The 21,713-nt window shown below is 42.8% G+C and overlaps 2 protein-coding genes across 3 annotated transcripts in view; both read right to left on the minus strand.

The window, feature by feature from the left end:
- Positions 1-461: 461 nt before the first annotated feature.
- The window catches only part of OTOR (otoraplin), a 149,898-nt gene continuing 128,646 nt past the window's right edge, over positions 462-21,713 (minus strand). Inside the window, exons 2-5 of the mRNA XM_081906698.1 lie at positions 5,179-5,338; positions 3,887-4,026; positions 1,960-2,070; positions 462-725 (exon numbers count right to left, since the gene is read on the minus strand). Of these exons, the coding sequence (XP_081762824.1) occupies positions 702-725; positions 1,960-2,070; positions 3,887-4,026; positions 5,179-5,305 (402 nt within the window). The 5' untranslated portion in view covers positions 5,306-5,338 and the 3' untranslated portion in view covers positions 462-701. The remainder of the gene's footprint in view (positions 726-1,959; positions 2,071-3,886; positions 4,027-5,178; positions 5,339-21,713) is intronic.
- SNRPB2 (small nuclear ribonucleoprotein polypeptide B2) lies at positions 8,630-16,548 on the minus strand. Of its 2 annotated transcripts, XM_081906597.1 has the most exons (8): positions 16,337-16,548; positions 14,939-15,054; positions 14,730-14,816; positions 14,038-14,210; positions 12,194-12,331; positions 11,170-11,220; positions 10,368-10,456; positions 8,630-9,108 (listed from the first exon to the last, which is right to left on the minus strand). In XM_081906597.1, the coding sequence occupies exons 3-8, from the start codon at positions 14,791-14,793 to the stop codon at positions 8,949-8,951; spliced, it is 675 nt and encodes a 224-aa protein (XP_081762723.1). In that variant the 5' UTR covers positions 14,794-14,816; positions 14,939-15,054; positions 16,337-16,548; the 3' UTR covers positions 8,630-8,948. The 2 variants fall into 2 exon arrangements, with proteins under 2 accessions (XP_081762723.1, XP_081762722.1); XM_081906596.1 differs by lacking the exon at positions 14,939-15,054 and having other exon boundaries at positions 16,337-16,547.

A 21,713-nucleotide genomic window follows, 5' to 3' on the forward strand; every position in this document is an offset into this window, starting at 1 on the left:
ACACAACCTGAAAAAACGTATCATGAAGCAAACGTAACACGAGGTATATATATGGACCCTTGAACAATGTATCCTTGATAACCTCAAATTGTGACATAGCAAAATAAAATGTTTCCCTTTTGACTTTTATTTAGCAACACAAAACACATTAGTGCAGTGGTTCACAACCTTTTTGGGGCCATGCCCCATCTAAAATCCTGACCCCCCCCCCCCGGTGACATATAAATCTTATTATTCAAAAAGTGAACTCCTCTTCATGTGGAGGAAGCCTAAAAGGCCATTAACTGTTAATAACTCATTCTCGAATTGCCCCCCTCAAAAATCAAATTGTGCTCTACATTGAGAACCACGGTATTAGAGGAAACAACAAGCTCAGGCAAATGGACAAAGCACAGATGGTAGGCACCTGCCTATAATATTTAGCATTTATTGCTCTGAAAAGTAACAAAGATAATACTGTCATTTAAAAGGCAACAGCAGTTTGGGGCATTGGTTAAAATCACTTGCAAAGTAAATCAAAATTACGTATTAATCCTATTTATGTGTTTTTCTTCCCTTTCTATTGGAAAAAAGGTATTTAGGAAAAAGAGACTTTCTGTTTTTCCCTAAAATCTACAACAGGAAAGGCAGAAGATCTTCTTTTGCTCAGCGCTTCTGTACTTCCTTTCTTTAACTGTCCTGGTTGACCACTTTACAGACTTCTATTCACAGAAGAAATCGATGGCCTGAGAAAGAGAACATGTTGTTGTTGTTGTTTGGGTTCACTATTATAGTTTTTAAACACAGTAAGCAGTTAGAGCCAATTCTGAACAAAGTGAGTTATGGAAAATCAGTTGCTTTGAAAAACATAATGAGTTGGATCCAGACAGCCACACTCCTTGTTGAGGCCCAACTGAACTCAAGAGCTCTTAAGTTACTTCAGCGGCTCTGCTCCAAGCATGACCGACTAGATTCAATCCAGAGTGGATCTACACAGATATAAATAAACACAGCGAAAGTGCTTTTGTAAAAAAAACGTAAAATATATATGGAATTGGCCATTAGCTCATCAGCACCATCTAGTGTCATATTTAGTGCCACACATCTAGAGTCACACTTAAATTGCACTTAAAACATTATATTTGTAGCTGTATATCTGAGTCCCCAGTGTCTTCTAGGACCACCTCTGACTTGGCTTTTTGAAAAGCAAATGTCCCATGTTTCTTGCAAAGTTGCATATAAGAGCAATGTTGCATTTCAGTAAATACTAAGACCCAGTCTCGCTTCTGTATTTGGTTAGCACAAGCTGCAGTAGCCGCAGGGTTGGAGGCTGTTCTGGCAGCTTTTAGGATTTTATTGCATTTCCTGCCTCTTCGCCCCACAAAAAGCCTCTGATGCTGTATTCTCCATGACAGGAGCTGGGTTCCCCCTTAAAACCTGAAGACAAGGTAGTTGAAGAACATCTCCATCTTCGCCCTTCCCAATGAGAAGGCCTCTAGAATGGTGCCTGCATAGAGCCCAGGTGGCTGGTTTGCCACCTCAGTGAGAACTAAGCCAAAGTTACATTTAGGAAAGAAACTTGTAGTGCTTTCAGAACTCAAAGAAGGAGAAAAACAAACAAGCAAAGTCCATGTCCCTCTGTGAAGGAAACCAATAACTTAGAAGGTGAGACTGTAACACACAGAGCAGTCAGGAAAAAGCAGCTGGAAGCAGTCTCACCAAAGAAGCACAGAGCATACCTTGTGCCCAGAAGAGTGTTGTTCTCAGTGTACACGAGGCCAGAACCAAATCAATAAGAAACATCTTGCAGAGGCTTATTCAGTAATTTCAAGGATGCAAAATTTTCACTCAAGTTACCTTAGCAGTAGGTATGAGGTCACCAATTACGGGGTCACCAATATTCAGCCACTGCGGAAACTTCGGCCACAAACCATCAAAGCATTTGAGTAGCAACATTTGCGTAGCTCGCTCATTTCTTACCTTCGTGGAAACTGTCTTGTTTGCTTCCTGATAGATGTGCTGCTCTGTGACTAAATTCCTGGGGAAATATCCAACAGTGCCCATCTGGTCCTCGTACTGTTCTGCATAAACCTTACGGGTTAGATCAAACAAGCCTGGAGTTAAGCGCAGCCATTCTTCAGAGTAAATGAATTTGCTGCTCTGTTGGAAGCATGGGCTACCCCAGTCCCCCTGTACACTCTTTGAGATTATTTCGGTCAGCATAAGGTACTAACAAAACAGATTTGTTGTTGTTGTTGTTTACCAAAAGGCACATATAAGCAATTGCATTTCCAAGAATGAGACCAAGAAAAATGTGAGCTCGTACAGATTTTAATTCCTCTTCTGTAGACTTGACTAATCATATTCTTAAAAGCCTTATTTCCTTAAACTGGGATTTCTTGAAAAGGTTTGCACTGGACAATACCCAACTCCATTTCAAAGGGTTTCTGGGCAAGAAATGCTCTGGTGGGTCCCATTCTGTTGACAACTGAGCCTGGTGGCTTAACTGGTGCTGAGGCATTTTGAAGTAGCTGGGTCTAGCCATGAGTTAAATTTCCCACAATGCTCCAGAATGACAATACATCAAGACAGCACAATTTTTCTAGGGGGGAAAGAGATGCCAGAGCTCACCAAGAACTCCTCCCTTGATTTGTTATAATGGCAATGGCACCCACCTGAGAGGTACCAGAATTCAGTTCCAGAGAGTTCAGACTAAAAACTTTAAAAAGCCCAGCAGCAGAGGCCATTTTTCCCCCCTCATCAAACTGGTCTCACTTTGAATGCCCAACCAGTTTTTTGAGGGAGGCTCAGCTGTCATGGTATTGTGCACTGACACTGCCCCTGCCCTGGGCATTTCAATAAATACTGGAAATATTCCGGTGTTTCACTAGAACCTAGTGGCTTTGTGCAAAAGCAGGTCTAACATACATAGCACAGACCCAGAGAATAGCTTGAAGGCATGGCAGGGGGGTGAATCTTTGCTGAAGACAAAGTCCAGGCCTGGCTAAGACCCGAGTGCTTGAAAACTGCCCCCCAAGCAGCACTGCCAAACACTGTTCCTGCAAAGGTTTCCCTACTCCCTCCCCTCTTCACTACAGTCTCCCTAGAAAACACACACACTGCACCTAAGGATTAAGGAAAGCCTTTGGAATGAGGCAAGGGACAATACAGGCAGGGGGCTGAGCAAGAGGGGGTATTCCCAAAAGTGCCATATTGCGAGAGTGAAAATGTCTTTCCTCTCATGCCAGGCAGCTGTGAATCCAATCCCCCTTTGTATGCTTGCTTTGAATTCCAAAACGAAGAAGAAGAAGAGTTTGGATTTGATATCCTGCTTTATCACTACCCGAAGGAGTCTCAAAGCGGCTAACATTCTCCTTTCCCTTCCTCCCCCACAACAAACACTCTGTGAGGTGAGTGAGGCTGAGAGACTTCAGAGAAGTGGGACTAGCCCAAGGTCACCCAGCAGCTGCATGTGGAGGAGCGGAGACGCAAACCCGGTTCCCCAGATTACGAGTCTATCGCTCTTAACCACTACACCACACTGGCTCTCACGAAAGAAAGGTGAGGCATACATGTAACATATAAATGTATTTTTAAAGTTTTCATAAGGTAAGTATTTCTTCAGTCCACTTCCCCACCCCTTCTTATTTTTACTTTGGCACGAAACTCATTCTCTCTCTCTCTCTCTTAAGAAGGCTGAGTGTTTTTTAACCTCCCTGCTTCCCCCATGAAGTACTGAGCGAGGGAAGGCAACAGATGCTTCTGGACATACAGGTGAGCTTGTGAGAATATCGCCTTGCCCTGTCCAAGGAGAGGTGGGGCAGGGGTTTCTCTAAAAACTGTGGATACTGGAGAGTAAATAGCCATACAGACAAGGGATAAGATTTAACATAGGAAAGGTCCTTACACTCCCAGCCCAGAATTCTCCAGATCCTCTTTCTTGCACCAGCTTTGAGTAAACGTAGATCAGTTGCCCCTTTCTGACGTTAATGAATCGGCAGTCTGGCGCGTTGTAATCGTCTTCCGCCCTTGCCAGGGAGATGGCATCTGGGGGTGGAAAAAAAACACCAGTACTGTGAGATTTTATACAGAATAAAAGGGCTGGGTGGTAAGAAGAGGAAATTCTCGTTAAGTTTGCAAAGGCAGTCATACTTTATAGAAGCATCCCTTTCCACATTCACAGTTCATCTCCTGGGAAGTCTGCAAAAGCTATCTACATTTTGTTTTGTTTTGACATTTATATACCACTCTTTTCCACCAGGGAGCTCAAGGTGGTGTACAGTGGTACCTCAGGTTAAGAACTTAATTCGTTCTGGAGGTCCATTCTTAACCTGAAACTGTTCTTAACCTGAAGCACCACTTTAGCTAATGGGGCCTCCTGCTGCCGCCACTCCGCTGCTGCGTGATTTTTGTTCTCATCCTGAAGCAAAGTTCTTAACCCACGGTACTATTTCTGGGTTAGCGGAGTCTGTAACCTGAAGTGTCTGTAACCCGAGGTACATGTTTTTGCCCGTTCCCATTTTATCCTCACAACACCACTGCAAAGCAGGTAAGGCTATGCCAGCCCAAGATCACCCAGTGAACATGGGGGCTTAGTGGGAAATTGAACTCTGGTCTTCAAATCTCAGTCCCACCCTCTAACCGCTACACCAATATATATTTATGAAAAATATATCCATAAAGTTAAAGTTACAGATAGGTAGCCGTGTTGGTCTGCCATAGTCAAAACAAAACAAAAAAATCCTTCCAGTAGCACCTTAAGATCAACTAAGTTAGTTCTTGGTATGAGCTTTCGTGTGCATGCACACTTCTTCAGATACCTGGTGAGGTTGATGGACTTCCATTTCATGCGGCTCAATGTGGTGCCTTCCATAGTTCCAGTTACAGATAGGTAGCCGTGTTGGTCTGCCATAGTCAAAACAAACAAACAAAATTCCTTCCAGTAGCACCTTAAAGACCAACTAAGTTAGTTCTTGGTATGAGCTTTCGTGTGCATGCACACTTCTTCGTATCTGAAGAAGTGTGCATGCACACGAAAGCTCATACCAAGAACTAACTTAGTTGGTCTTTAAGGTGCTACTGGAAGGAATTTTTTTTCATAAAGTTAAAGTTATGCCTGGGATATGGCATACCACAGAGGGATCCATTCATGCAAGAGTTCACATTTTCAGCACACAGTTTCACAAACGGGTCACTTACATAAGCACTCCTGATCGGCACACAGCTTCTTGCTTGCCAGCTTGTCCATAAAAATTCCCTTTGCGATCATCGGGAAAGTGAATCCAAGAAACAGCAGAAACATCAGCATGCTAACAATGTGGGGCATTTTCTTCTCTTCCAGGCACCTCGCTCTCTCTGCCTTACATAAAAGGAACAGGTTAAGGAAGGGCTCTCTATTATATATGTATTAAAAAAAAAAAACATTAAGATGCAATTTTGGAGGGTGGGGATGAGAAGCTCTCTGACCAATAGGAAGTCGTGAGGGCAACATTCCATCGCTTTTAAAGCGCTGGGAAAACTTCAGAAGGACCCTTTTGCTTTACGTATTTGCCAAGCGTTTTTAAATGCCTGTCTCTTGCTGCAGTTATGTCATGCTAAACACCACATTCAGCAGATTTTGTGCAAGGATGAAAAACAACAGATCCCCATTAATTATACAGGTTTCCAATCTTATGGGCTGGTTGAAAGCGCAGCAGAAACACAAAGAATCCTATGTTGGCCATGGGCTGGGAAGGAAGTGCCAGAGGAACTTTGCCAACAAAAACTAGACCAGTGCAAAGAGACAAGCCATCTTCCCCCATCAGAAGCTTATGAGCCACAGCGGCAGTAATGCAGCTCATAGGAGTGGGATGCAGTTTCAGTCATCAAGTTGTGGGTTTATATCTATGCTTGCTTTTGATCCCCCTTCCATGAGCCAGTTGCTATCTCAAAGGATTATATTTGAAGTGTGCAGTAAAGGTAAAGGGACCCCTGACTATTAGGTCCAGTCATCGCCGACTCTGGGGTTGCGGCACTCTTCTCACTTTATTGGCCGAGGGAGCCGGCATACAGCTTCCGGGTCATGTGGCCAGCATGACTAAGCCACTTCTGGTGAACCAGAGCAGCACACGGAAACGCCGTTTACCTTCCCGCTGGAGCGGTATCTATTTATCTACTTGCACTTGGAAGTGCTTTCAAACTGCTAGGTTGGCAGGAGCAGGGACCAAGCAATGGGAGCTCACCCCATTGCGGGGATTCGAACCACTGACTTTCTGATCGGCAAGTCCTAGGCTCTGTGGTTTAACCCACAGCACCACCCGCGTCCCGTGCAGCCGTGTATGGCCTCACAAAGCACCTGCAGAATACAGATGACTGAGCTACTATATGGTACGTGAGTGTCAAATGTAAGGCCATCACAAATTATCACATCCTATTGTGGCTGGTTTCATGACCCTCCAGAACAGCAAGGAAGGCAGCACATAAGGGCTGAAAGGAGAAGAAAGGGGAATTTATTCCCCTTCTTGTGACAAGACCACAGAGCCTAGGGCTTGCCAATCAGAAGGTCGGCGGTTCAAATCCCTGCAACGGGGGTGAGCTCCCGTTGTTCAGTCCCAGCTCCTGCCCACCTAGCAGTTCAAAAGCACGTCAAAAGTGCAAGTAGATAAATAGGTACCGCTCCGGCGGGAAGGTAAACGGCGTTTCCGTGCGCTGCTCTGGTTCGCCAGAAGTGGCTTAGTCATGCTGGCCACATGACCCGGAAGCTGTCTGCGGACAAACACTGGCTCCCTCGGCCTATACAGCGAGATGAGTGCCGCAACCCCAGAGTCATCCACGACTGGATCTAACCATCAGGGGTACCTTTACCTTTTCTGACAAGAACCACCTCCACTTAGAAACTGAGACATTCAGTGGGGTATGAATTATGAAAACAAACAAAATGAATCAAAATCCTTTCCAGAAAGTCTCATATCTCTTTTCAGCCAACATTGGCCCCCAAATCAGTTTGTAATGAATCTGCAAAAAGGTGTAATGTATTGAATGGTCCTGGAAGACCCTGTCATGTTGCATCAAGCCTCCTCTCCTTTCAACAGTATCTGAAAGTATATCTTCTTTCTATAGGCTTTTAATGTTTAAATCTGCTGTTGCCTCTGGCTTGACCTTAACTGCATCACATATCATGAACTGCTGCCTTCTATTTGTTTGGTTCAAGTGTGTTTTGTGTTGTCATCTGCTCAGATTACAAATGTAGAAGAGTGGGATACAGGTATGGGATTATTTCTTTACGAGTTTATGGCAAACTTCTGGTCTTTGGCAGTAAATGTTATTGTACAAAGGGCTTCCCAGGGACATCTGAAGTCGCAGGTGGACTTGGCTAAGAAGTAGGTGGCAGAACAGAAAAGCAGCCCTTCCCTGAATTTAGGGGAGCTTGTGATGACCAACACCCATTCTACACAAGTTATTTAACTATATTCAAGGCTAAGAACCAGATGTGCTTAGTATAAGTCTAGAGTTTCCACTGACCCCAACCACCCAGGGTCACACTAAATTAAAAGCTGGGTATCCAAGAACACAACATCAAGCAGAGAAGAATACAAGCACAATGCTTTGGAGCATCAATGGTGCTGAATTCAAACGGAATCAATATTTCAGTGACCGTATTATTGAGTAGGGAGTTCAGCACTCAAACCCGTTTGACACCCCCCTGCAGACTGTAGACTTCTTAAATTACATTCTGCAGATAATGGGTTCATCTAAAATGAAACTACCATATTGTACTCACATTCAGCTCACTGTGTGGCTTGTTCAGATTCTGGGAAAACGTCTGGATAGCAGCTGCCTATTACTGCAGGGGCTTAGTGATACCTACTGCATATTTCAGGTGGACACTGTATACATATGGACACCTGCAAATCACCTGGGAGATCCCGCCCCCCGCCCCTCAATAGTGATGCTAAGACTACTGAAGTCAGTGACTACTGATGAATGTATTTCCTTATTTACATCTTTATGGTAAAATACTGGTCCAATTTTGGATGCAGTCATACATTGGTTGTTGAACGCCCTGGAACTCGGACATTTTGGCTCCTGAATGCCACAAACCCGGAAGTGATTGTTCCAGTTTGCGAATGTTCTTTTGGAAACCAAACATCCAAGGAGGCTTCCACAGCTTCTGATTGGCTACAGGCGCTTCCTGCAGCCAATCAGAAGCTGCTATTTGGTTTTGGAAGTTGGACGGACTTCTGGAACAGATTCCGTTCGACTTCCAAGGTACGACTGTATTTATCCAATACGTCTTTCCAAATAATCTATATTGCATTGTCTACTCTAGACAGATCCCATCCCTGACAGTATTATTTTCACAAGCAGCTCATCCAAGATTGTTGACAACTCTTTCAAAATATAGAAAGTTATCTGTATCTTCACCAGGACATCTGGAGTTGTATCTAAGGAAGAAATCCCACTGACACAAGTGAGCACCGCCTCACTCTTCTCCCTTGTGCCCCTCCTCCCAAATCTGTTTTTCGGGTTCCCCCAGCCCTCCAGAGCAGGTTTTGGGGTAGCAAAAGAACTTCTCATGGAATGAGCATGTATTTCAAATCATTAGCATTTCCAAGTACATTTCCAGTCCCTAAAAACTATTGCTTTTGATGAAACACAAGTACACCTTAGATTACTGTTTCAAGAGAGAAAATGCACCTTTATTTCTGAACAGGTAACTTTACTGTGAAGGAGCCCCTCTAGTCACAGTATACAAAACGGACTTATGTACAACAACCAAATTTTACAGCTTCCAGCTTTTTAGCTGGCATTCCTTGAATGTGTTTAGAATCCTTACATACTTGTACCGACTAACTCCCAACAACGCCATACCAGATGTTTTCCTTAAATTCAAGGAACCACACTTCAGTCAATCCAAATTACCCTACAGCATGTAGGGGGAAAGAAAAACCAAACTGAGCAAGTCCTTCAGGGATCCTAGTTTCCTTCCATCACTTCTTGGCATAAGTGATTTTCATTGCATGCGAAGGGGTAATTTTAAATCCTTGGAGGGCATCGCGAGCAGCTCCAGCCTGCCCATCATTTTCAAACTCCACAAATGCGATGTCGTGTCTCCCGGGCACCAGGCGCACCTCTTTGAAACCAGGGAACCTTAAGAGATAAAAATTTAAACAAGATGACATGCTTTGATTTTGCAGGTTACAGGCTGTTCTTATTCTTCAACCAAAAAAGTTTATAAAATTGAAATTCACCGTTGAAAATAAAGCTGAAAGCCATAGGCTGAATTTGCCAAGTAAAACATACCAAAGATGCCAGGAACATACTTGTAACACAATGGAAAAACAGAGCAGCTGAAATGCAGGCATTACAGACATCAGACAATGTTTTTCATTTTATGAAGGCCACTTTGTGCCAAACTATTTTTCAGTTAATTTCCATTCAACAAATACGATTCCCAGAATGGATTTGTTCTTCTGTTTCCAAACCTTCTCCTACAGAGCTAATTCAACACAATCTCTATCCAGCTTTGACAAAGCATAATTTACTAGAATGACTAACTTAGAAGTCACATGATGTACACTTACCCAAGTATACAATGTATGGGTATTTATGTTTTGCCAAATATTTCTATACCTTAAATGCAACGTATTTCAGTTTGCATGGCTACTGTTTCTAAAACTTATGTCGAGTCAGACTATAAACACAGACATCCTGCACTAAATCCGAGACAGGTTATTGATATTGTCTTTCCTTGTCCCTCAAACATGGCTCATTACCAGCATCCCAGTTTTATTTTTAGAAATCCATTGACTGTTCTGCCTTTCTTACTCATAAATGTAAATTTAAATCAGCAGCTAATCCAAGAGGCAGCATGAAATGTTTAGGAAATGTTTAGGAAGGAGAAAGTTGCATGAACAGCCACTTATTTGTTATTTGAAATGTCTTTGCCACCAGAGGCCAAAAAACTGAATTCATTCAGCTTGAACATAACCAAAGAGGCAAATTCTTAAGTCACATCTGACAATAACAATGAATTTTTGTTCTCTGGGTGCATATAAATGGCAGCTTGTAAGAAGGTGTGTTTCTAAAGAGTCTTGGATCTCTATAGCCCTCCACAGCCTGCACTGAAGGCTCCATTATCTCAGCCCATCCAAACTGCAAAAACATAGTTGCATAGAACCAGACATCATTCTTTGAGTTCAAATGGTGGAATCTATTGCAAATGACAGAAGGTTAGAAGACCACGTATCTCACCACTGGGTTCTTGAAAGTTTCTACAGAAGATGAAACTCTTAACAGCCCAATCCTGTGCAGTTTACTACAAAAATTCCCACTAATTTTGCTGAGTCTCAAATGCAGGTGTAAAGGATTGTAGAACTATATATATCTATGTATCTAGATGAACTTACTGATTGAACAGCATTGACAACATCATTTCATTGGTCTCTTCTGGCAAGTTGTTGAGGAAAAGTATATAGTTCGGTGGATTATCAGGCACCTGTAAAGGAAGCAGCAAATAATGTGCTATGGTACGCCAAAACCACATTTGCTTTAATATTTATAAATGTTAACAGTAGCTATTTTGGCATAACTCATTGACGTTAACCCAAGAAGCTGCCAATTCTTCATTTGACATAAGAGAATTGGGGTGGACGTAAACAGCCTCAAGTTGTTTGTTTGCTTCTGCATTTCACAGGTTTTAAGGTTAGCTAAGGAATCAAATACAATCAGGCAGCTATTCTGAGCATTTTCAGTTAAGAATACGGCTAGATAGTATACTCCACAACATCTCTCCTGCAAAAGGTCCAGGTAGTTGGCACTTCAGGCATTCAACAGCTGTCAGCCCAGTAGTACCTTTAAAAACAAAACCCTCACATACCAAGTATTCAGTTTGTGGTGTGCTATAATCTCTATTATCCTAATAAGGACTTGGCACGATTAGAATGATAGTATTAAATTACAGATTTTGGACACAGTTTGCTTTTTCTACAATAAATGGAGGTACAGTTATATATTTACAGTCCCTCTAAGCAAATACTAGCAGATAACACTTACCGACTGCTAATTAATCATTTACAGAAGCTGGTCATATATGAATAAAGCATGTTGCTTCCAAAATGAATGTATTTGTACAAAATATGTAGCTCTAAAAAGACCAACGTGGTGATCTGAAATTGGTGTACTTCCAGTGCAAAGGATGTTAAGGATTACCTGTTGATTCTGCGAGTTTGCTTGGGAATTTGCTGAATTCTGGTTTGCTCCCTATTGAGAAATAAAAAGATTTTTTGTTTTTAAATTATGCTTCAAGACCTGAAGTCAGTATTAAAAACCCACGTATATTATAATTTACCCTACAGAGTTGCTAGAGGCTCATTTTTTAAATAGAAAAAAATACTTACATGGGCTTATGTTTTTAAGAGTTAAAGATAAAGGGACCCCTGACTGTTAAGTCCAGTCACGGATGACTATGGGATTGCAGCGCACATCTCGCTTTACTGGACGAGGGAGCCTTGCCACTTGTGGTTTTGCCAACAGTTGCTGGTAGCAAAGACACACACACACACACACACACACACACACACACACACACAGAGCTGCCTCCTTATTCACCAGCACATACAAGTGACTTTGCCCTCCTATTCCCTCCCAACAACTCCACAGTCTTGTTTTTTTGCAAAACAAAAGATGGACAGGATAGCTGGAAGGAAATATAAAATGCTCAAAGACAACAATTCCAAACAGCTCTGCAAAGTAAACAAAAGTCCTGGATTCCTCAAATAATTTTCTTCTCACAATAACAGCGCCCATGATACCCAAGCAGAACAAATCTGGGAGATTTTTTTATTCTACATGTGGCAGCAATATCACCTGGTAGGTAAAATATTCTTAGCTCAAAAAGGATCAGTCATTTTGCTAGGGAAAAGTACATTTTTTGTTAACTGCTAACCGCATAAAGCTAGTAAAAAAACCAACAACTGTCAGGCTCAATTTCACAATCAAATTTCTGTTTCCTCAGAAGCAAGTCCAGCTGATCTTACTCTCAGGTTAAGCAACTGTTGGTTTTTATGTGTATTGTTTTGAAACCGAGGCTTGACTCAGCTTACATAACGCATAGTTCTGTTCTACATGTCTCCCAACACATGTACCCTACCATTTGTTAATGTTATAGGCAAATGTTAAAGAAAGAGGCTTATTCTTTGACCAACGGCAATGAGATCTGGACAAACTCACTTACCTGATTTGGCTTCTTTGCAGCATTAGCAGACTGTTCCAAGGACTTGATCTTCTTCTTCTCTTTCCTCTTCTCTTTATCAGCAAACGTACCACGCATTTTAGAAATCACATCGGAATCTGTTTTTGCATACTGGATGCGCTGTTGAAATTAGAATGCTGCATTAGGCATCAAAGCTGTGAATTTGAGCCTGATATTTTGGAACAGACAAGGAATAAAGGGGAGTGGGTTGAAGGTCACAGAGTATCCAGCTAATGAACTGTTTGAAAAGCTAAGGCAGTGTTATGTATTGGCAACTGGAGTCCAACCCAGAGCATGAGTTACATATAGTGCTGCAAGCCTGTTGGGCACACTGCCAGAGATGGCACCACCATGCCATTACATGCCACCCTAGCCAGAAACAAGGTGCATCTCCAAAGAAAACATTATATATTGTCCAGGGTAGGGAAGAACAGCCACAAAATACTTGGTTTTCACAATGAATTTGTATCAACGTGGAATGCATAAAGATTTTAAAAATACAAACTAAAAAATAGGATTTTCTTACAGAAGATTCAGGTCTTTAGCCATGTTTTTAGAACAGAGCCCTTAAGACATTTACTTCTGTTCAATTCTTGGACATTTTCCAAAGTTGATTAGAAGCTATCCATAAATATATTTCGAATGAGTTGATCAAGGTGTTCCTAACACACTTCACTGGCTATATTTTAATCAAAAGAGAGCTTTTGACAGTTACATTAAATTAGCAGTCTTATAACGAGGAACTGAAACTTATTTACAGAAGAAACCTGAACATGCTTACTTAGAAGTCTTACTGATTTTACTCCCTAGTAAGTGTTTTTAGAATTGTAGCATTGATCTGATCTGCACTGGAAAGACAACAGGTTTCTCCCAAGAGAAAGCTTTAAATTATTTGTTTGCCTATAGTTGGTATGGTGAGTTTCCAATGAAGGGCCTTATGAACTGACAGGATAGAATTTCATCATCATCATCATAGCTTGTTATTTATACCCCGCCCTCCCCAGCCAAAACGGGGCTCAGAGCAGCTAACACCAGATGTATAACACATTAACATAAAATCAAAAAATCAATTAAAATACACCCTAAAATCAGATCAGGATCAGAATAAAATCCAATCAGATGGCAACCCGCAGATTAGGGTTGGGGACCTTAAATGCTCACTGTTTGTGCTGAACTTATATGGGCCTGTGAGAAAAATTGGGAGGCCACTTTCATGCATGTTCTTATGAAAGGGGAGGGGGGAGTCAGACTGAAGCCCGACCAAAGGCCTGGCGGAACAGCTCCGTCTTGCAGGCCCTGCGGAAAGATGTCAAATCCTGCAGGGCCCTGGTCTCTTGTGACAAAGTGTTCCACCAGGCTGGGGCCACGGCCAAAAAGGCCTTGGCCCTGGTCGAGGCCAGTGTAATCTCATTGAGGCTCAGGACCTCCAAAATATTATTCGCGGGCCGTAAGGTCCTCCGTGGGGCATACCAGGAGAGGCGGTCCTGCAGGTATGAGGGTCCCGTAGGTACGAGAGTCCTGCCAGCAGAAGCCCTGAAGGACGTACACTTGTGCAATGCAGCTTCCCCTCTCTCCGCCCCCTTAAATAGGCTCAGGAACAGTGCAGAGAGGTGAAAGAAGAACATCCCATCTGACAAGCCAAATCACTTGCCCTGAGAGAATGATCAGCATAGTGGGGTGCTGAATTCCTCCCTTTGTGTTTAAAGAGTCTAGTGAACAGACCAAAAACTTTAAATATACTACCTATTGCTCTAGGCAGAGAAACCACCAGATTCCCCAACCACATTGTTCTCTTATCATGTTTTGCAGTAAAATATAAAACTCACCATTGGTTTACCATAAAATGGAAATCCTTGCAACTGTCTCAGGGCATTGGTGGAGGAGCCAAGTTCTTTAAATATAACAAAGGCCTGTCCTCTCATCTTCATCGTCTTTAGTGCCACAATGTCCACTACGTGCCCAAACTGAGAAAACAGTGCATACAGAGATCTTTTCAGTTCTGTTAAGGGAAGGAAGAAAAGGAGAATTATACTTGTATCTGTTTCTAAGACACCACAGCATCTTCAAGGTCAGGGCAATCACTCCCAGAGACAGCACATGACTTGGGCAGTGAAGTCAGCCAAGTTTCTCACTCTAAAATCAGAAAAGTCTGACAATGCAACATGCCAGACATATGATACTTTCAATCATCACCTCTTACCCATTGTTTGCTGAAATGTTAACTGCTCCCAGCCAATTCCCCTCATGGGAAATTTTTGTGCCATCACTAGGTATTTCAAAATATCGATAACAATTCACTACTCTGGAGAAAATGACTAACAAATCATTTATATTTGAATGCTCTTCCCCCCTCTCTGTGTATTATCAATATTCTTCAGAAAAGCTGAGTTACAAAAATTTACCAAAGACCAATCCTCTCTCATGGTGGTGAAGAGATGGCATGAAGCAGCATACTTCCTACAAAAACTTTCTGCTTCTTGACTAAGCATTCAGAATAAGGAATAATTTATTTTCATACCTTCCTTTTTAATTTTGTCATTAACATTATTGATATACAGTGTGTGGTTTGGTCGGATATCCATCTTTTAATTTCTGTCAAGCTGACCTGGAAAAAAACAAAACCAAGAATTTATTTAGCGTACTTTCTATAAAAACAAAACCCCTGAAAGCAGCTTACATTGAGTTATCTGATTTTATCCTTGCAACCACAATGTGAGACAGGTGTACCTGAGATATAGTGACTGGCCCAAGCCTACCCAGCCAGCTTTGTGGCTGAGCAGGTTTTAGAAGACAGGTCTCCTCAGTCCAAGTCCCAACACTATAGCCACTAAATGATGAGGGCTCTGTACAACAAAACACAGCATATTTAAAATTAAAGATCATAGCTGACTTACCAGACTACAACATTTAATTTTAAAAAGAATTAGTGGACAATGCTAGCTATTTCTACTCAACACTATCCTAGTTCACAGGGTTGGCAAAAGCACCACAAATTGTATCCTACTAATTTACATTACTTCTGGTAGCCAAATTGAGCACCATTTGGAGGAAAGGCAGGATGGAAAGTTAACAAAACAAACATGCATTAACTGGCTGCAGCTGCTCCTCAAAAGCTTGTACATAACTTTATTTTTATTGGCAGCATGTGCGCCCACACAAGTTTTTAGCTCAGATACCAAATCCTTCCTGGCCTAGCTCCCTCTGCATAAAATAAAATGCCAGCAAGGGGGTAAAAGAAAACTGGGCTGGGGCACTGCTTTCGGGTGTTATTGGGTTGTTGTTTTTATTTTAATTATATATATTGTGGTTTTTATGTTGACCTTTGCTGTGAACTGCCCTGAGATGTCTGGGTATAGGGCGGTACAGTGGTACCTCGGGTTAAGTACTTAATTCGTTCCAGAGGTCCGTACTTAACCTGAAACTGTTCTTAACCTAAAGCACCACTTTAGCTAATGGGGCCTCGTGCTGCTGCAGCGCCGTCGGAGCACGATTTCTGTTCTCATCCTGGAGCAAAGTTCTTAACCTGAAGCACTATTTCTGGGTTAGCGAAGTCTGTAACCTGAAGCGTATGTAGCCTGAGGTACCACTGTATATAAATTCAATAAATAATAATGATGCTTTGGGAGGCTACAAGGGCAGGATTTGGCTACACCGACTAGGCTCGGCGAGAAGGGTATGTACACGTGTGTGTGTGTGTGGATACCTTGTAAAATTTCACTGAGTCGCCCGATTTACCTCTCTTCCACCCCCACCCCCCGAAAACACTGAGCCCAAAGCTGAAGCGGGACTCACAAAGGCCTCCCTCTCCCTTGGAGCTGGATAATATTACGAAGAGGAGCCAAGTAGATGGGGGGGGGGGAGGCGTGGGAAGAGCATGTATGTGGGTGGATGCAAGTAGGGGACACCCCACTGCGACCCCCTTTTGTGCTTCTCGCACAAAACTCCCTTGGAGGTTTCTAAGCAGAGGCCGGGTCGGCCACCTGCGGCCTAGCCGAGATTCCTGCATTGCAGCGGGTTGGACTAGATGGCCCTGGGGGGGTCCCTTGTATAAGGAGATTAAAGAGCCCGATGGTGCCGCCCCTAAAAACCCACGGAAAGAGACCCCCTCTTTCGCTCTGCCTGTACCGTCTCAACGCCTCAAACCGCTTCCTCCAGCGCGCCACCACCCGACATGCCTCCTTCTCTCCTTCCCTTCCGTTTCCGGCCAGCGGTGAGGTGCACTTCCGCTCCTCCCTCTCGGCCCTCGGCGATGTTTTCCCTTATAGCGGGCAACCGCCACTGAAGGGGGAACGTTTTTCCAGGGAGGTGAGCAGGGATGGGGGGAAAGAAAACCTGTAGCGCATGCAGCTTGAACTTCCGGTTGAAAAAAACCCAACAACCGGAAACTCGTTATTGGCCGTTGGTCCGTACGGGCTCCGTTGTATGGCCGCTCTGCGCCGCCTCGTATCTATGGTAAAGTATTGGGAAGTTCCATCCTAGACCGCGAAGCGCTGTTAAAAAGGAAGTTGGAGACGCTCTAGCTATCCCCCTCTATAGAATTTGCCTTCTCCGCTCGAGGCCACTCAATCAACGGCCGATTCGCGACGAGTTCTTCGGCTATCGATTGGTTCATTTCCGCTATGCGAGCCCAGCTGATACAACGATACGGACACGTGTGGTTCACGGGGGTGTCTTTTACTGCTGCAGTGTAGCCCTACGTCTTGGGGTGGTTTTTTTTGTAAGAAAGGTGCCTCTGAGCACGTGCAGAGAGCCCCTCTGAATTGCTACCAGCAGCTATTCAAATTTAAAGAGGCAAAGCACTTCCTTTTAGAAATAATTCCTTGCATGTGGAAGAGAAAATGAAATAATAATAATAATAATTTATTATTTATACCCAGCCCATCTGACTGGATTTCCCCAGCCACTCTGAGCGGCTTCCAACAGAATATTAAAAACAATACAGCATCATACATTAAAAACTTCCCTGAACAGGGCTGCCTTCAGTTGCCTTTTAAAAGTAAAATAGTTGCTTACTGCCTTGACATCTGCTGGGAGGGTGTTCCACAGGGCAGGCGCCACTATCGATGGTACTGAACACCAAGTAAATGGGCAAAAAATTAGTTTTTGTAAAATATGCTGGGATTTATAATATGCAAAATGAACCATGGAAAGAGAAGAACAGAATTCATTTATATTTTAATGATGTTTAAATGAGTAGTTTAAATTGTAAAACAGAAAATGTAATAAAAATTATACACATCGGGGCAAAAAAGGAAAAGACAAGTTGCAAAAATGTCTAAATCCAAATCAAAGAAGTGTTGGAAATTTAAAGAGAAAGAAGGTTCTTTTTATCATATTTGATGGTTTTATAGCAAGGTTAAAGCTTACTGGGAAATTATATATAATGAATGAGAAAAGATGTTTAAAATAACGTTTGTAAAAAACAACAACCCAGAAGCTTTCCTTTTGGGAATTATAGGGACAGACGTATCCAAACGGCATACAATTTTATTCATGTATGTGACTTCAGCAGCAAGAATGTTACTCACCCCAAAATGGAAAGAAGTAGTGAAGGAAGGTGAGGACAGGTGACCTCACCTAGGCCCGAAGTCACCCCCCACCAAAGCAGGCTCAAAGCTTCTCAGAGCTTTTCAAAATCATTTTTTCTCAGCAGCTAAAAGGCATTAGCTAAGCATCAGAAACATTCTGCTTGCTGTAACTAAAAAGGTAGGGAACACAGTCCATTGTTTCTCAGGCCCTTCTGATGCCTTCTGGCCTTGCTAAAGAACCACATTGCAACTTGCTTTCTGTCTGGGAACCATGCCAGAACAAGAGATTGAAACATATCTGAACACTCTGAAACCCTTTTCCTGGGAAGGGTGCCAAGAGTCCCAATAGTCCCAAGACAGCTTTCTGTTCATGCTCAGAGGACTCCTGAGGCAGAGAAAGGAGGAGGGAACTGGAAAGGGGTATATATGCTTGTGCACATGACTGTGAATTTCGTGCATGCTTTTTGTGACTTATCACACTTGCTCCTTCTACCAGTTCATGGATGGTAGAAATAAAAGCCTTTTCTCCAAAACTCTTCCTTGAGTGTCTGTTGACTCCCACTTCCCTTTCCCAGGCGCAATATTTTTCCCACCCGAGGGCAAAGCCTCATAAGGCTACAGTAGTTGTCCTGGCAAAAGAAGAATGGATACAAAAACTTATGGAATATGGAGGGGGAAAGCGTGATATAAATGCAATAATTCATCATCATCCTTGGAAAGAAGCTTGAGCAGACAATAATAAAGGATTGGGCAGCAATTCTTATTCCAAAACATGAGGAGCAAACTATTGACAGGCCATTAAAGGAACCCATCAATTTTATCATCATCATCATCATCCTTGTTTTAGGTTTTGGTGTGGTTACATTCTGTATAGTTACTGGACAAAGCCATCGTGGCAGCATGCAAAATACACATTCAAAGTGTATTTGCTAATATACGAAGAGCCCTTCTGGTTCGGGTCAATTTATTATTTTTATTCTTTGTTGCTTAAAGGTTTGTATGCCACCCTTCATCCGAAGATTCCAGGGAGGTTTCCAACAGAAAAATACAAAATGAGAATACATAATTCTGCAAAAATCAAACCAAAACCCGCCCAGTAAAGGCTCATATAGAAACACTAATGGACTCATGGTTCCCTGTACAGTGGTACCTCGGGCTACATACGCTTCAGGTTACATACGCTTCAGGTTACAGACTCTGCTAACCCAGAAATAGTGCTTCAGGTTAAGAACTTTGCTTCAGGATGAGTACAGAAATCGTGCTCCGGTGGCGCAGCGGCAGTGGGAGGCCCCATTAGCTAAAGTGGTGCTTCAGGTTAAGAACAGTTTCAGGTTAAGAACGGACCTCCAGAACAAATTAAGTACTTAACCTGAGGTACCACTGTACTGCCAAACAATCAAGCTTCAGCAACTGAAACTTCTGAACTCTTTTCCAAGGCAGCCCAACATGGGGCATTCAATCATCCCAAAAACAGATTATCAATATGCAAAGAACAGAAGCAAACTGATTGGACTAGGAAGGTAGGTCAACGTGTTTGGTCATTCTGAACAGCCCTGTTTTTATAAGTCGCTGAAAAAAAGTTGAACTCATTTGTGCTCTTGCAATTTAGTAATTAAATTGTGCCCTGCCATCTCAATGAATGCCACGAAGTCAGGGTTGTGAGTTGCTGATTTTTGTAGCAAACCTGGGAATTTTGTGTTAAATGGTGGGTTATAAATACAGTAAATAATAGCAATATTAATAGCTGGTGTGCAAGCTGAAATGGCAACATTGAGCATTCATCCTGATCTGTTTGTGAGGAGGTTATCCAATTGTTATCTCTCAGTTTCCAGTGCATTTTCACATCACTTTCCTTACTGCATAAAGTCCAACTGGGGTGGAGAGGAGTGGGTTTGTTGCACAAAGCACCAAATGAACTTTTAACTGTGCAACCTGTATTTGCTATAGTATATGCGAAAATGGTGGCAGTACAGAAGCATGCATTTAAGCTGAAAAGTGACTGGCCTTTTCAGCAGCACAAGTGATCAAAGAAAGCTGAGCAGCGAACGCTCCCATGAATGCGTTCAGCTTCTCTCACCCATGGCTACAAGTGACAAATTAAGCAGCCGAATTTTAATTTAGAAGATTTCAAGCATATAACTGTAAGGTAAGAAAAAAGAATGTGCAAACCAGAATCGTTTTTCTCAGCAGTCAAGGGACAAAGATATGTTACAGACGTTTGCCCTTCCAGAATGCCATTGTGCAATGCAGTCTTGCGCAGTTTACTAAGAAGTAAGTCCTACAGTGTTCAACAGTGGTTACTCCCCGGATTTCAGCCTTGTATGATAAATGGAGTTGTTATGCAAGGGAGTGCATGTTAAGTTTTTATTACTTTTCTCCCAACAGGATTAGTATGTGACTCAGCAAATATGAAGAGCCAGTGATGTCAGCAGTTTAGTAATGCCTATAGGCAAAGAATGTTTATTCAATACAATATTGCTTTGAATTATTGAAATACAAAGGCTACCAAAATATTTGTTTTAATTTCTCTTGAGTTGCCCAGAGGAATAAACAAACATTCCTTAAAGTATGATGGATGAATGCTTGGAATTAGTTTGCTAACAAAATGTCTTGGTTTCTATGAATGAGAAATTATATTTTTTCCCCCAAAAAAGGAGTTTTAACAGGAGGGCTAAGACTACAATCCAATATTCACTCCCCAATATTCAAGGGGAGTCCAGTCCCCTTGAACTCAACAGGGCTTACTTCTGAGCAGGAGTGTATCAGATTGTGCTTTTAACCTGGTAATGTTTAAATGCTAATAGATATGTAGAACAAATGAATAAGGCACCTGGTGTTTAGGTCATGTATTTAGTTCACACTGAAACATTTTTCTGCAGAGCGTAATGCAAGTCATAAATCCCTCTACAGTGGTACCTCGGGTTAAGTACTTAATTCATTCCGGAGGTCTGGTCTTAACCTGAAACTGTTCTTAACCTGAAGCACCACTTTAGCTAATGGGGCCTCCCGCTGCTGCCGCACCGCTGGAGCCCGATTACTGTTCTCATCCTGAAGCAAAGTTTTTAACCTGAAGCGCTATTTCTGGGTTAGCGGAGTGTGTAACCTGAAGCGTATGTAACCCGAGGTACCACTGTATTTCCAAAGTTCAGTAATGAGTGCAGATTTTTTTTTTTAATGTAGCTTTTATTTGGAAAAGAAAATGGGCAAGATAGGAAAGGGAATCAACTGGGTAGAGGTGACAGGTGAGGATGTTGTGGCCACAGCGACCCAGGAGGCTTCTAAATGATGCTGAACTGCTGATAGGTGGGGCTAGCTGAGGTCAAATGCACTGTGTAATCCCTTTTATCCCTGCACTGCAGGTTGAGCTATGAAAGTTGCATGCAGCAACCCTGCAGTGTTATTCACGGGTTGTTTTCCTATTGCAGACTGGGGAGCTATGCTGAGAGAGAGAGACTTGCTTATGACAGCCCTGCAATGTAGCCGATTGTGAATATTACAGGTCAGAGGTGGGGCTGAGTCTGGTTTGGATTCCCAGTCAGAAACCTCCCTTAGCTCTCAGGTTGCAGCAAACGCCAAGTTACTTACCGTATTTTTCGCTCTATAAGATTCACCAGACCATAAGGCGCACCTAGTTTTTGGAAGAAGAAAACAAGGGGGGGAAATCTGAATTCCATAAGCCAGGACAGCAAGCGGGATCGCTGCACAGCGATCCCGCTTGTTGTCATGGCTTATGGGATAGCCGCACGCAGCCTTTCCCGGGCAAGGGGAGCCTTTATCCCCTGCCTGGGAGAGGCTCCACACGGCTAAGTCTCCCCCAAGAGTCACGCTCCCTTTAAAGAGCTCGTGGAGTGTGTGTGCGGCACTTGGGGGCTTTTCCCCGAGGAGGGAGAAGGGCAGTGCTGAGCAGAGCCCTTAAAGGGAGCGCTGAGCAGAGCCTTCCGCCTGCATTTGCTCCATAAGACACACGCACATTT

This window comes from Podarcis melisellensis (assembly GCF_964234715.1).
Source record: "Podarcis melisellensis genome assembly, chromosome: 3".
NCBI classification, from domain to species: Eukaryota; Metazoa; Chordata; class Lepidosauria; order Squamata; family Lacertidae; genus Podarcis; species Podarcis melisellensis.